This window comes from Ailuropoda melanoleuca, chromosome 1 (assembly GCF_002007445.2).
Source record: "Ailuropoda melanoleuca isolate Jingjing chromosome 1, ASM200744v2, whole genome shotgun sequence".
Classification (NCBI taxonomy): Eukaryota; Metazoa; Chordata; class Mammalia; order Carnivora; family Ursidae; genus Ailuropoda; species Ailuropoda melanoleuca.
Genome location: NC_048218.1, coordinates 36,533,799 through 36,549,721, shown reverse-complemented (window position 1 = coordinate 36,549,721; position 15,923 = coordinate 36,533,799). Strand labels below are relative to the sequence as shown.

The 15,923-nt window shown below is 34.2% G+C and overlaps 1 protein-coding gene across 1 annotated transcript in view; it reads right to left on the bottom strand.

The window, feature by feature from the left end:
* The window catches only part of CADM2 (cell adhesion molecule 2), a 309,124-nt gene that overhangs the window by 157,672 nt on the left and 135,529 nt on the right, over window positions 1–15,923 (bottom strand). Inside the window, exon 3 of the mRNA XM_034656944.1 lies at window positions 2,275–2,427. Within this exon, the coding sequence (XP_034512835.1) occupies window positions 2,275–2,427 (153 nt within the window). The remainder of the gene's footprint in view (window positions 1–2,274; window positions 2,428–15,923) is intronic.

Sequence of the window (15,923 nt, the reverse complement as noted above, 5' to 3'; positions counted from 1 at the left end):
TGTGTGTATTATCCAGAAGGCATTTTACAAACTGAGGGCTTCAGAGAGGAGGGGGGTGGGGGAATGGGATAGGCTGGTGATGGGTAGTAAGGAGGGCACGTATTGCATGGTGCACTGGGTGTTATACGCAAATAAGGAATCATCGAACTTTACATCAGAAACCAGGGATGTACAGTATGGTGACTAACATAATATAATAAAAAAAATAAAATGCATTAAGTTCAGAGTAGCTTTTAAAGCTTTACCCGCAAAAATACTCTTTGTAAATCTTAGAAACAGCCATTCAATATATCTTAAGATTTATCAGTATAGGATTTAAGAAGGTAGATTGTTTGCAATGGGGAAAAAATCCACAAAGCACATTTCTTTATTTTTTAGCAAATTGTGATTTATTAAAATAGCACTTTGCATTCCTGATTTCATAATTCTTAAGGTTTAAAAAGATATTATTATCCTCTATGTACTTTGTTCAAGAAATGCATTTTGGAATAAGAGATTTGCCAATAATTGCAACCATATTAACTTCTCAGATTCTTCTAAAGGATATCTTGATGTCATTTGTATTAGAAATGCAATAGTAGTTTTGGGAAGCATGATGCATATTATGTTTAATGTTTAATGCTAACCACTAGTACCTTTTCTAGTCCAAATCATCTAATAACTAAGCAGATACCTAATATGCAGGGACAGTACATGGGTGATTTAAATAACAGAACATTACACATTTCTTGGGCAATAATATTCTGTTGTCACAGTAGAGGTTTATTAAATTTTCTTCTAAAATTATTCAATAATAAAGGCAAACTGAAGATTATTGTAGTATTTTATTCAATTTGAAAGGGAAAAAATGTAAGAATGTTGGAAATCACCAATAAGGGAAAAAACAACAGTAACAATAATGATAAAGATATGTAAACATGCTCCAATTAGTTGGATATTTTTTTCCTTTCACATTCATATTTTTTTTAATCTATGCCACACTGTTATTTGATAAACTGAAATCAGCCAGTTGTCTGTTCTTGTGGTCTCAAGGTGTCTCTCTACAGAACAATACTTTAACCTTAGGCAGTTGTTATCTTGAAATACTCCTTTTAGNCAACATGCTCCAATTAGTTGGATATTTTTTTCCTTTCACATTCATATTTTTTTTTAATCTATGCCACACTGTCATTTGATAAACTGAAATCAGCCAGTTGTCTGTTCTTGGGGTCTCAAGGTGTCTCTCTACAGAACAATACTTTAACCTTAGGCAGTTGTTATCTTGAAATACTCCTTTTAGTAGATATATTTTGTCTATAGTGGCAAACTTGTGAAGATTTTTATAAAACAGTCCCAGTGGGACTTGCAAAGAAACATATTTCATATTGTATGTACAAAACCAATTCACTAGCTGGATTAACTTTAATATTCCTACCGAACAGAACAGCATGAATTAGTTCTTTTATATGCAATGTTATGCCTTTATCTATCAAAAAAGGAAGGCAAGCTAGGGGCAAAAAAATATATATATATCAATCTTTTAAACTCCTCTAACTTGTTCAGTATACAGGTGTGTTTCAATGAACTGCAGCAATTTCAGCTGATTGGGCCACTGACGTCTGCAGAATCAGAGTTCTTAGCTGCAACTTGATCTTGGAATCTCTGAGAATGTAATGTTTTTTTATATCACTTTAACCTTTGAGGGAAAGGCCCAATATTTAGAAAATAAAACCACAACGAAGCTACAAGTTGCATGGAGAGTGACATTATGTACTTCATTTACGAATTTAGAAAATCTACAAAATTAAAAGATAAGACACAGAAACATCAGGGTCATTTAAATGCACTACCGCACACAAAGAAGTCATATTTGGAAGATGTAAGATATTGGAGAAGGCTCCCATCAGATGGCTTAAATAATAAAATGGAGGACCACCCCATAGGCACATTGAATTCACTCTGCTCATTATTCTATTACTTTATGAAAGGTTCACTGTATATACAATATATAGATGACACAAAGGAATTTGGTTGAAAATCAAGAAACTTGGTGTCTGTTGCTGGCTAAGAAACAAATGGCTGCATGCCCTTGAGAAGTCAAACAAATCCTTACACCTCCCTTAGTCTATTTCTAAAATTGGAAAGTGACTAAGTGGGTTTTTAAATGCCTTTTGTTATAATGTAGCAGAGAAGGGATTAAACTATATCTATTAATATGATCCTCAGAACATATATTTGTTGTTGAATCATGTTGCTTTAGCTTGTGATCTCATAGTGTTAGTCCCTTGCACTTACCCAGAACAGTGAGATAGGCCTTGGAAGTTTTGACAGGCATTGTAAATAAGGAACAGGTGTACTGCCCTTCATCAGAGAGAGACACATCACTGACACTGATACTTAATTCATGCCAGGAAGCTCGAACCAGCTCAATCCTGTTGTCCCTTAAAGCTGGAAAGAGAAAATATTGAAAATGCAAATAACAACATTAGAAAAAGTACTGTTAAATATTTTTAGCACAACACAATAAACATTGTCTTGGGCTATACATCTAAATATTATTTCCTGATATAGTTTAAAGGAAGGTTTAAATATATGGAAATATTTTATCAGATTTTTTTTAAAAATCAAAGTAGAATTAGGTGTTCCTTAATGTTCTCAGAAACAACTTTTTAATTAAATGATTGCATCTAGTACAATACTTCAGATGAGGTAGATATTGGTGGTGATAAAAATGACTTTCCTCCACAGGCTTTCATGGAATGCTAGTACCAAAAACAAAATAAACAGAAGGTTTCACTGTTATGCACAGATAAATTTGGGAAAACTATGATTGCTGTATTCCTTCCAAGACACCAACAATGAACATTAGCATATTAAAAGCATATTCTCTACAGTAGAGAAACCTGTTGAATTTCCTGTAAACCTGAGCTTTCAGCTGAAAAACACCTGTAAGGTACTGAATGTTTAAATTTGCTCTGATTGATTGGAACCTCTAGTGCACCAGCTGTTAAATACTTTCAATATATCCTTTGGTTCATACCACCTTTTCTATCACAGGGTTTTTCTTTTTTCACAGAAGGTCTCTTAGCATGCTCTTCTTGTATTCATTTTTGGAAAAATATTAAAAAGTTTAAATATCATTATATTTCCTACTAAGTACAGCTATAAAGCTCAGAGTTAAGCAAAAGGCAAAGAAAGGAGTACTCTGAAAGACAGAGGAAAGAAGACTGGTTTAGGGACACTAGGACCTGAGGAACAACACGGTGGTTCCCCAGACAATAATAAAAGGCAGTTGAGGCCTGACTTCTCCCAACCACAACATAGCAACAGCTAGTGGCCTAGGTAGACTCATTTTTTTTAATCACATACCAAATAGGAATCCTGCCAGTATCTCTGGGAGACACTGGGCCACCTGCAAGGGGAATCAAGTGGGAGCATCACTGACTACAAGTAGCCATGGCAATCAATCTCTTTCTCCACTGGGCTGGAGACTCCCCTTCAATGCCTAGAGACAGTGATCACTTGGGCAGCAGGGGCCGAGGCATGATCCATCTCTGACAAGAACCCTGTCCCTAAAGTGATCTCCCATGAGCTACAGAACCGCTTACCCCTACTAGAGAATTCAGGCAGCCTGACCTGAGGAAGCTCCTCTGCCTCCTTAAGCGGCACCAGTGGAGACTAGTTCAACCCCCAGTAGAACTAGACACCTCAAGCTGACTAAATAGCACCCTTTGGCTTTAAAAGTAAATTGTTAGTCAACATATGACCTGAAAATGTAAGTCAGCACCTGTATGCTAAACCTAAACAGAAGTACTCCTTCCTAGAAGATTAAAATAGAATCCAGAGTCTCCTAACATAATAGCAAAAATGACCAGGATGTGATAAAAAATACCACTGGTCACACCAAATGCCAGGAAAATCATAATTTGAATGAGCAAAAATAATCAATACACACCAACACTGAGTTGAAACAAACGTAATGATCTGACAATTTTAAAAAGCCATCATAAAAATACTTCAACAATCAATTACTAATTATCTTGAAACAAAAAATAGAAAATCTCAGTAAAGAAGTTCTAAAAAAAGGAATCAGATGAAAATTATGGAAGTCAAAAATACAGTAACAAAAATTAAAACTCACTAGATTGACTTGATAATTCACTAGAGATGAAATAGAGGATGGAATCAATAAACTTAAAGATAAAGCAATATAATTCACTCAATTTGAATAAGAGAAAGAAAATAGATTGGGAAAAAAAAAGAGGCTTGGACCTGTAAGGCAATAACCAAATATCCAATATTGGTACCACACAAGTACCAAATAGGTGAAAGAGACTGGGACTGAAAGAGTATTTGAAGAAATAATAGTGCAAACTTCAAATTTGCCTAAAGTAATAAATGTACAGAGTCAGTAAGACAAACCAATCTCAAATATGATAAACACAAGAAAGTCCATATCAAAATACATCAAAATTAAACTGGAAGACAAAGAAAAAAAATCTTGAAAGCAGCCAGAGAGAAAGACATATAACCTATAAGAGAATACCAATTTAAATGACAGATTTCTCATTTGAAATTATAGAGGCCAGAGGGAATGGCACATTATTCAAGTGCTGTAAGAAAAGAACTATCAACAGTGAATTCTTATCCAGGCAAACTAACCTTCAGGAATCAAGAGGGAATAAATATATTCTTTTTTTTTTTGGATTTTTTAGTTAACATATATTATGTAGCATGGCATATATTTTCATTAATATGCTTTTGTCATAATGTTGGCATATATTGATACAACTTTTTTTTAATTGCTATACTGACCCACAGTATAGAATTATAACAGCATATTTAACCATACTGCTTTTAATGGACATTAATGGTTTCCAATTTTTGTACTGTACCAATATCTCATTGAGCTTATGTGAGAGTATTTCTCTATATTAGATAGCTAGAGATGCATTTTTGGATCATAGGGTATGTGTATTTAACATTTTAATTATACTGTCATGTTGCTCTCCAAAACAGATGAACCATCCACAGTGTAGTAAAATACCATTTCCCCCACTTCCTCATTAACACTTGCTATTATCAGTCTCTTCAATTTTTGCCAAACTGATGGTTGGAAACGATAGCTCATTCCTGTTTGATTTTCATTTCCCTGATTGCTATTGCAGTTGAGGATTTTTTCATTTAGTTGTTGGTCATTTTTTTAAATATTTTTTTATTATATTATGTTAGTATTCTAAGAAGTGAAACTAAGAACATGTTTCTCTAGCAGATCTGCCTTGAAAAGTTAAATAAAGTTCTTTAAACAGAGAAAAAGGAATCTTGGAGCATCAGGAAGGAATAAAGGACAACTGGAAGAACAAAAACATGGGTAAATCCAATACAGAGTATCCCTCCCCTTTGTTGCCTCCAATATACGATGGTTGAAACAAAAATTACAACATCAACTGATGCAATGTTGAACAAGTATAGAAGGAATACTCAAGACAAGTACAAAGTGGGCAGGGCAAAGGGACCGAAAATAAGTAAGGTTTCCACACTTTACTCAGAGTGGTAAACCACTGCTACTAGTAGACTGTGGTAAGTCACATGTGTATATTCAATACCCAGGGCAACTGCTAAGAAAACATACAAAGTGATACACTCAAAAACTCTATAAATACAGATAAAATCCATTTATATAGTGTCTTGAAATAATAAAATGATAAAGATGGAAAAGAGATTAGTGTTCACCAAGTATTAAGGATAGTAAGGGGTAGGAGGGAGTGGGAGGGACATGGATGTGGCTATAAAAGGACAGCACAAGAGATTCTTGTGGTGATGCAACTGTTTTGTATTTTGTCTGTGGTGATGGATACATAAAACTACACATGAATTAAAATCAAATAGACATAAAATACACACCCACACGCACACACACACACAGAGGAGCACATGTAAAATTCGTGAAACCCAAATGAGATTCGTGGACTACATCACTGTCAGTTTCCTAGTCGTGATATCTTTGCAAGATGTTATTTGGGTCGAGGGTCCATGGGATCTCTCTATATTCTCTCTCACAACTGAGTGTGAATCTACAATCAAACCTCAGTTAAGCGGTGCCTGGGTGGCTCAGGTGGTTAAGAGTCTGATTCTTGCTTTCTTCTCAGGTCACGATCTCGGGGCTGTGAAATCGAACCCCATGTCAGGCTCTGTGCTCAGCCAGGTGTCTGCTTGAGATTCTCTCTCCCTACCCCCTCTAAAAATCGAAACAAAACTCATTTAAAAAAAACTGTATGTAGATTTGAAGAAATAGGGAAGTAGTCATGATATCAAAGCTTAGAATTCATTATATACATTTGCCACAGAGCTAGAGGAATATCCCAAGTATCAAATATTCTTTAATTGCTGTACCTTCCCTATATGCTTTGTGAAAGGAGCAGGCAATAATACAATATGCACTATTTGGGAAAATTCTAAATTTTTGTGATTTTAAATATATTTTAAAAAATCATCCTCCCAGATACTCAAATAGCATGCATCTTAATGATTGTAGTCCCTCTGCTACCATTCTTTATTAACTCTAATTCTATAAGGAGACTCACACAAATGTTTTTGAAACTAATTTGATTGAATATAAAATGTATGCAAGTCTGATTATGATTATATTTGTGACTCCATTAAGATACAGGAGACATTTTTCTGAAATGTCTATTTCATATTCTATCTCCTACATGCACTAATACATATATGTCTTTTCAGTTGCTAGATGAAAACAGTGGGACACAGATTCGTTATTTCCCTAATAGAACCTCAGGCTATATCAACCACTTTTTAAAGCTGTGATTTATTTAAGAAAAACATTTATCATGCATTTCTTGTTTCTTTAAAAGAGAGGTCACCAAAAGGGGAAACCCAAGGTTTCTGCCATGATTCTATATGGGTAAATCCTGTTACTTACCCCCTGTGTTCAATTTCATTTCTTCTAACACAGTTCCCACTGACAGACAGAGCTTACAATTTTCAGTAAATCTTAGCGAAAGGAATTTAACTCTCTTTTGGTCGGACTATTTTGTGAAAACTGTATAACATCACTAAAATCAAATGAATCAATATATACAAATACAAAACTTTCATATTTAGACCAATTTGCTTGGAGTAAAGCTAAAGACAATGACTTGAGAATCAAAAAAAATGTAGGCAATTGTATAAAGTCAGATTTCCTGTGGATAATAATTTCTGATTTATTTTCATCTTCCGATTATGATGAAAACTAAATGATTTCTTGTAGTTTGTAATGTCCCTTAAAATAAATCTACAATGATATGTTAAAATATTTTGAGTTTAGAATCCTGATGAGAACCTAAATAATTTAGTGTCTGAAATGTCTCAATTTAGCTTACCAAATCATATAATATTTTGAGTTATTATATGATTACAACTACTGTGACTAAAAACTAGGTTCTGAAAAGCAGAATACTGCATTTTTTTGTGGAAGACTTATTTATTTATTTATGTATTTAAGAGAGAGAGAGAGAGACTGGGAGAAGGGGGAGAGAGTGCAGGGGTGTGGGCTGAGGGAGAGGAAGAGAATCTCAAGCAGACTCCCACTGAGTGCCTAGCCCCACATGGGGCTTCATATCACAGCCCGGAGATCACGACCTAAGCCAAAACTAAGAAACAAATGCACCACCCAGGTACCCCCAGAATACCTGGATTTTAATGTAAACTCTGTTATTTATTAACCATATGAACCTAAGCAAATCACTTAAATGTGTGCTTTGGTCTGCTGAATGTTAGGTGGAGATAATAGTAATTGAGTGAAAGTATAAGGAATATGGTTTAGAGAATTGAAATGTATGTGTACGTACACACACACACTATATAAATATACATACAAACAAAACCTGAGAAACATAATTCCAAGAACCAGGAAACTGGCACAATTAGTAAAGGGACTATTTACTGTGTGAATTTCCTTGATAATTCACTTGCCAAAACAAAGAAACAAAATGCTGCCTAAGGAGATTCTCATTGGACTGAATATTTTAAACAAACCGTACATCTATAGCATTTATCTTTTCAAGTTTGTAAATACTTGTGATGTCATCTGCAGTTCATTTTATAACATTTCCAGTATGAAAGAATAAAGGAAAACCTTTACAAGTCCAAAGAGGGATATACTATAACTCAGTGGGTTTCCTGTGAGCAGGATCCTTGTCTTCCTCATCTCCACGCCCTGCACCATCACTATCTGCACAGGAGGTATTCAGTGAATGGCTATTGAAATGAAACTGAGAGCCAAACTCTGTCTGTATATGATAAGAACAGAGTGAAAAAGAACTGAACTAGGAAGTCCTCTTGAATATAGCTCCACAGGCTCCCCCATGGGAGAGAAGCCAAAAAAAGAAGAAAAAAAGTGTCCCGTTTAGACACCGTTGAGCATAAAAGAGCTAGAAATATCATGCTAAGAAAATTTTTAACAAAGTGATAATTCATTGGAAAATGATTTGAAATACTGAATGAGCGATCTCTGAAGCTATTGTCATGTTACCTTGCGGTATTCAAGTGAACACAGAGAGCAGTAGCTAATCAGAGAAAATCTGTTATTTAATTTTTCCACATGGTAAGTCCCAAACATATAGTGAACCTAAATAAAGAATTGTGGTATTGTTAGTTGAAGTGAATTCAACCTTTAAAAAAAAAAAAAAAACCAAACACACACAAACTTTCCTTTGCAAACACAGGATGTCCACCATTATCTAAATAACTAAAACAAAAACAAAAACAAAAACACCTCAGACACCTCATTAAAAAAAAAAAAGATTTTAAACATTACCCTAGGAATAATTGAACAGAAGAAATGACTATATGTAATAAAAGAATGAAAGGAATTGCTCACATATCTCCGAGAATTAAAAATGAGCTAATGGGAAAGTGGGCTACTCCGAGGTCACACCTCATCAGCTATTAGGTGCCTGCCACCCGCTGGTGAGGTGGTTTAATGACTCAAAACGCTGAGCTCTGGAGGATTTATTCTTAGCTGCAAATAAGAAGCATTGACAAATGAGTAAGAATCTATTAAATAATACTTAATACTGGATAAAAATTATTTTCCCAATATACCATTGATTCTAAATGGTTCATCAATCACACAATGAATATCTGGGATCCATGCTGGATAAAACAAAAATTCCCAACGCAATTACTTGGAGGATCTTAGTTACATTTTATACTAATTTCTAACAAAAATTACTGGCATGATTAATAAGTTGTATATTATTTAGTTTTAAACCGAATTAACTTCATAACATCAATGTTATTTGATTTACCTGACATTATTCATTTAAGAACCTAACAATTTGTATATATTTATATTAATAGTTTTCCTCCCTTAAGTGTTATTTATTTATAGAGGATCACTACACTTCTTTCCAGAAACATTTTCAAATATCTTTAAGTTAGTTTCCAGTAAGTAGTATTTCATGTCACACTTTGTGGTGCTTAAATAATAATAAAAACATATTTTGTTATGTAATCACTTTGAAGAGACTATTAAAATGCGGCAAAAAACAATCCAATTGTTTTTGCCTTTTTTCCCTGGTTCTTGTTTTACCTAAAACTTCCTCAAATAACGATTATGTTATATCTCTTTAGATTTCCCATGAGGCTTTACACATATCAGGGTACATATAGATGCCCACTAATAATAACTTATTACATTAAATTTAATATGTGGACTGTCAACCTTTTGCATATAATATTCTATAATTGTACATATTAACATCATTACAGAAAATGTTTTATATTAAACAGATATTGTATACTGAATGATTTTATTGCTATAATTCACTATATTTTGTAGACAAGTACTAAGGAAAAAACCTACATCAGGGTGATAGAAGTAATTTCAAGTGTCCTCTTGGCTACTTAAATTCTCAATGTTGAGAATGAGTTTCCAAAATCACACCATCCTACACCATGGACTTTAGTCAAAACAATCACTGCAAACATTTAGAAGTTTTAAAAAATACATTTATTATCCAGCCAGCAAGTTGAATTTTGCAAAGTTTAACATCACTGATGTGATCGGATTTCAAGAACTATAGATTTGTCAGCCTTCATTCTCTTTGTCTTCAGCTCAAGCCCCTACCACCCAGGTGTGTCCCCACTTGGCTCCTATAGAGAGTTTAGAGGCGTCAGTACAATAAGCTAAGTTCTGCCTATGGGAAAGTTGTACTTAAGAATGCTTCCCATGGCCTTTCATTCAATATCAAGTTCATTTTGTTGCCTGCTTCCTAATAATAGACTCCTTCCCTTGATTCTGACTTTCTTGTGTTAAGGTTGTCCAGACCAGCACTCTGCTCTGTTTCCCAGCTTCTGCAACAGGCCTGCTCTCTGCACATTGCCCACGTAGACCCCAGCTAACTGCCTACTCTGCTTCACCCCTACTGGTTTCTCTAGAAATGCTCACTAGGCAAAGTGATTCATGCAATCTGCTAGCCCCTGTTTTTTCAGCTCAATCTCTACTATCCCCAAGGATAAGAATTAGAACAAGGAATTAAAGCTTTAGTGAGGTCAACTTTGTTTTGGTATACCAGAATAATTTTTCTACTAATTAAATTTGAATCCTACTAAATTGGAAAGAAAAATAAGTCATATTAAGCTCTAATAATCTTCAGATCCAAGGCTTAACTCTTGTCAGACCTTATGATTTGTATGTTGACATATACAATGTCACAATATGCCTCTACATATGGTAAAAGAGGTAAAAAAGGAAACCTAGCCACTCATTCTTTTTATAAAAGTGTTATTCGATTAATACACCAAATATTTTACTAGTTAATAGTATAATCAAATACTGTTTATAATAAGTATGTGTTATTTGTAATTGCACTATGGATTGAAATAAAGGAGTTAACACAGAGAAAATGAAATACCAAGCTAGTGAATCCTTTTCTGTTTTGTTTTTTACAGTCATACAACACAAAACAATCTAAATCAATCTTCTGGAAAATTGGTAAAAACACCCATTGCTCCAGAGCTGATATTTGTTATACCAAGTTTCAGCTTGGACTGAATTTTTACTGAAACCATAGTAAATGGAGTTTTAGAATAGAAGATGCGAACAGAACCCAAGCAATAAATCTGGAAACTGTGACACTATTTGAAGGAAGTTTTTTTTTTTCCAGTGGTAGATTTTCAATTTTTAAACCCCAGATTTTCTTACTTCAAGTGTATGAAACCAAAAATTCATTCCTCTCATTCCTGTATCTGTCATCTATTGCTATGAAACATTTGAAAAAACAAAATGTTATGATCCCTAAAATACACTAATACTGCATACACTTGGTCATGGAAAATTTATGAATATGTTTGAGGAATAAATATAAATTCCATGATATTTCTACTTCCCAATCCTCTTGTCTTTGCTGTGCTTGCTCCTCTTCCTAAGTTTATCCTCATCATGATCTGTCCTGATGGAAACTCCATGCTTGCACTCTATTAAATTCCTAAAGTCCTGACTAGAGCCACTTATATAATATGCCGATAGCCCTTCCCTATTATCTCTTCTATAACATAACATTTAAACTGTTCATCATGTAACATAAGTCCCTAAATATCTGAAATGTTTACTTTTCTATTCTATTTCCCTATTCTTCCTCAAAATGCCTAATGATTTAAAGGCACACGAGCATGTGTTCAAACAAGGCAAGTAATCCATGCTTCTTTACTTAAAAGTATGTTATTTCCTCTGCATGTCTCGAGGTCATACTTATCACTCAAACTAACTAACATAGTGCTTTCTTGATAGATTCCTCTATGCTGTCCACTTCCAACTATATTCATGTCTTCCTTTAGTCTTCCAGGGCAGGAATATGCATGAAGTTCAATAACCATTTGTTCAGCCAATGAGATGAAGATTGAACAATGCATGGTCCAGCATTCATATGCTGATACATACTATTTATCTTACCATATGGTCATCTCTTGGAACATCCAGCCATGGATGAGAGTGTTTCCTACTGCCTTTAGCAAATTACATAGCGCTCTAACTATAATTCCCATTCTTTCTATTGGAAAAGTGAATGAATAAACAAGTGGAAGTACAAATGAATAAAATGCAGAGGCACCTGGTAAATCATGTCATAAAGTAAAATAAGTAAGGAGAGTATGCTCAAAAAAAAAAAAACCACCATTTTAACATGATAATGACTTTGAAAATTTTATGTTCTAATAGATTCCTTGGACCTGATACATTGTCATTTTGTAAAATTTAAGTTAAAAGAAGTTTGCTGCTTTTGGGGTGCCTGGATGGCTCAGTTGGTTATGCATCTGACTCTTGATTTTGGCTCAGGTAATGAATGATCTTAGGGTTTCACATCTGGTGGGCCTGGAGCCTGTTTGAGATTCTCTCTCTCTCTCTCCTTCTCCTTTTGCTCCTTCTCCCCATAAAAAAAAAAAAGAGTTTGCTGCTTTTGATTTTTTAGGTTCTGAATCATTAGATTATTTTTTTCTTTTAGTATTTTAGCATTATACTAAAATATCATCACGATAAAAATAAAAAATAAAATATAATAAATATTTTCACAATTCAAACAAAACAAAATTCAGTCTTCTAAGACTCCATTCAAAATCTCTTTCTATGTTTTAATATAATTCGAATTATGTAACTGAATTTTAAAAATCCAAGACAGTAGAGATACCATCCTATACTTTATAGTGGCCTATGCGTGTAAACCTTCTATATCTATGGATTCAGGCACTGAAAATTTACTCCTTCTCTTAGAGATAGTTATCTTACTTTTACTTTGACAATGTCATATGACAAAAAGAACTTTGTAAAGCCAAAGCAAGTATACTTAAATGTTCTTTTATTTCTCTAGCTAACCATCTAGATATCATTATACCCACTGACTTTACAATGTGGATTTCCTTTTAGATGTAGGGTTGCTTAAAGTAATAGGAAGTTTCTTTAACACATAACAGTAAAGGGCTGCTCAAGGTCATTGGTGGAGGGCAATGTACACTGTAGAACTACAGACATAGGCTACCATCTTCAACTTTTGCCTGTGAAAGTCTTCTGAGAGAAAGTGAGCCTGGGGAGGTATATGTAAGAAATTTTAATGGCAGAGGCCTAGAAGTACATATTCTACTTCAGTTCCCATTTCCTGTTCAGGCCCACAGCCATACTTCAAGGGAGGCTGGCAAATGTAGTCTAGCTGTATGCACAGGAAGGAGAGAGATCAATGAGCGGTTAGTTTCTGCCTTGCTATTGTAGGATTATTTGTACCACTGTATCTATATGCACTGATGTTTCTGTATAAAAATTAATGTAGCTATCCAGGAATGTTGGAAATCAGTAGATCACAGGCTTTCTCTAAAATAGTCATAACTTTGGTATATTTTGATAAAAAAATTCTATCAAAGTACCAACTTATGGAAAATAATCATGAATATTCTTTATGAATATGTCCTCAACACTGCTTTAGATTCAGAAAAGAAGAAATATCTATGAAAGTAACATTATAATTACTTTCTATTGACTATGCCATCCTCTAAGCTATGAGCATGACTCTAGTTTTAGAAAATGGGAGGTGAGTTATTGTTAATTTTCTACTAAAGTAAGTTTCTAGAATAAATAAATATTCAGGATGGTTTATATTAATTATAAATGTGCATTAATTATATACATATATGAGTACATATTTCCCAAATAGAATATGCAATATTCATTTCAATTCTGACATCAGTTGGAAATAAAATTCTATATATCTTCTTAAACTAATGTAACTTTAATTCAATTGAAAGAATTCTACATTTTCTTTAGACAATGACAAATCCTCTAAAATGCCAACTCTCACTTGAGAATTCCAAATAAATTTTCACTAAGATAACTATTTGAGAAAGAAAAAGCTGCTACCACACACACACACACGCACACACACACACACCCCACCCATGTATTATCAGTATACACTGATTTCATCTCTCTGACAATCTGTATAATACATTTTGAGAAAGAATAAAAGTAGTCCCAACTCTGTACATCATTATATATATGTAATGTATATATATATATAAGTGTATATATGTATTTTGGCACGTGAATGGGGGATCATATTTCTCAAAACTCTTTGAATGTTAGAAGCTAGTGAGAGGCTGATTTGTGCTTTTTTTTTTTTTTTTAATCTACTGAGCTCTTCACCACTGTATTCATCAAGTTCCTGAAATACTGAGTTCTGTCAAAGAAGTTGTTCAAGTAATGGCTACCTGGTCTCTTGTCAGGGGTGTTTAAATGCCTTTCCCACATTGCAGGAGACTATGTCCAAGTGAGTTTTGAAAATTTCTTAGGAGTAACACTTATTACTTTCAATCATAAATTCAATTCCTAAGCGTGTTCAGTCATAATTAATTTTTTAAGATTTTATTTATTCATTTGACAGAGAGAGAGACAGCCAGTGAGAGAGGGAACACAAGCAGGAGGAGTGGGAGAGGAACAAGCAGGCTCCTAGCGGAAGAGCCNCCCAACTCTGTACATCATTATATATATGTAATGTATATATATATATAAGTGTATATATGTATTTATATATTATATATGTATATATAAGTATATATTATATATGTGTATTTAAATCTGGGGATGTTTTTACCGGAAAAGAGAAGACGCAGGGTAGAGGAAGGGGTTACTGGCACGTGAATGGGGGATCATATTTCTCAAAACTCTTTGAATGTTAGAAGCTAGTGAGAGGCTGATTTGTGCTTTTTTTTTTTTTTTTAATCTACTGAGCTCTTCACCACTGTATTCAGCAAATTCCTGAAATACTGAGTTCTGTCAAAGAAGTTGTTCAAGTAATGGCTACCTGGTCTCTTGTCAGGGGTGTTTAAATGCCTTTCCCACATTGCAGGAGACTATGTCCAAGTGAGTTTTGAAAATTTCTTAGGAGTAACACTTATTACTTTCAATCATAAATTCAATTCCTAAGCGTGTTCAGTCATAATTAATTTTTTAAGATTTTATTTATTCATTTGACAGAGAGAGAGACAGCCAGTGAGAGAGGGAACACAAGCAGGAGGAGTGGGAGAGGAACAAGCAGGCTCCTAGCGGAAGAGCCTGACATGGGGCTCGATCCTAGAACTCCAGGATCACGCCCTGAACCAAAGGCAGACGCTTAACCACTGAGCCACCCAGGAGCCCCCAATCATAATTAATTTCTGATTTCAGTGATCAGGAATCACTAAATCAATGGTATATTATACCCTATGTATGCTTTCTTCTATTAAAAAATCTTGGTAGATTTTTAAGGTGTTTTCAAGTAATGAGTTATACCTTAATTTTATTAATGGTATTATTCATCCATATTTTAAAATCATCTGATATGAATTACACTTTGTGCTCAGTATGTAGTTCATATCTGTCTGACTGAATTTTATGCTGAAAACAATGTGACTTATAATTTAATAATTCAACAAGAACTACTCAGATAACTAAGTGTGTTTCAAAATTTCGTTAGAAAATTAGTATGCATACATTCAAAATGGTTTCTCTTTCTCTTAGGCTCAGTATTCTCATCAAATGAATGAGCATGCAAAAGCAAGTATTTAGGGAGAGCAGCGTGTGTGTGTGTGTGTGTGTGTGTGTGTTTATGTATGTATATATAAAGCTGCAATATATAAANATGTCTCTGTGTGTGTGTGTGTGTGTGTGTGTGTGTGTTTGTGTCTTCATGTATGTATATATAAAGCTTCAATATATAGAATATTCTTAGATCAGATGATTCTCTTTCCCCAATATCCTTTCACCTAGATAAAAAATAGAGGCATTTCATTCTTATTAACAATGAATTTCTCTCTTCAAAAAATGGGTTAAAGAGAAAAGAATAGGGGCGCCTGGGTGGCTCAGTCCTAAAGCATCTGCCTTCGGCTCAGGGCGTGATCCCAGCTTTCTGGGATTGAGCCCC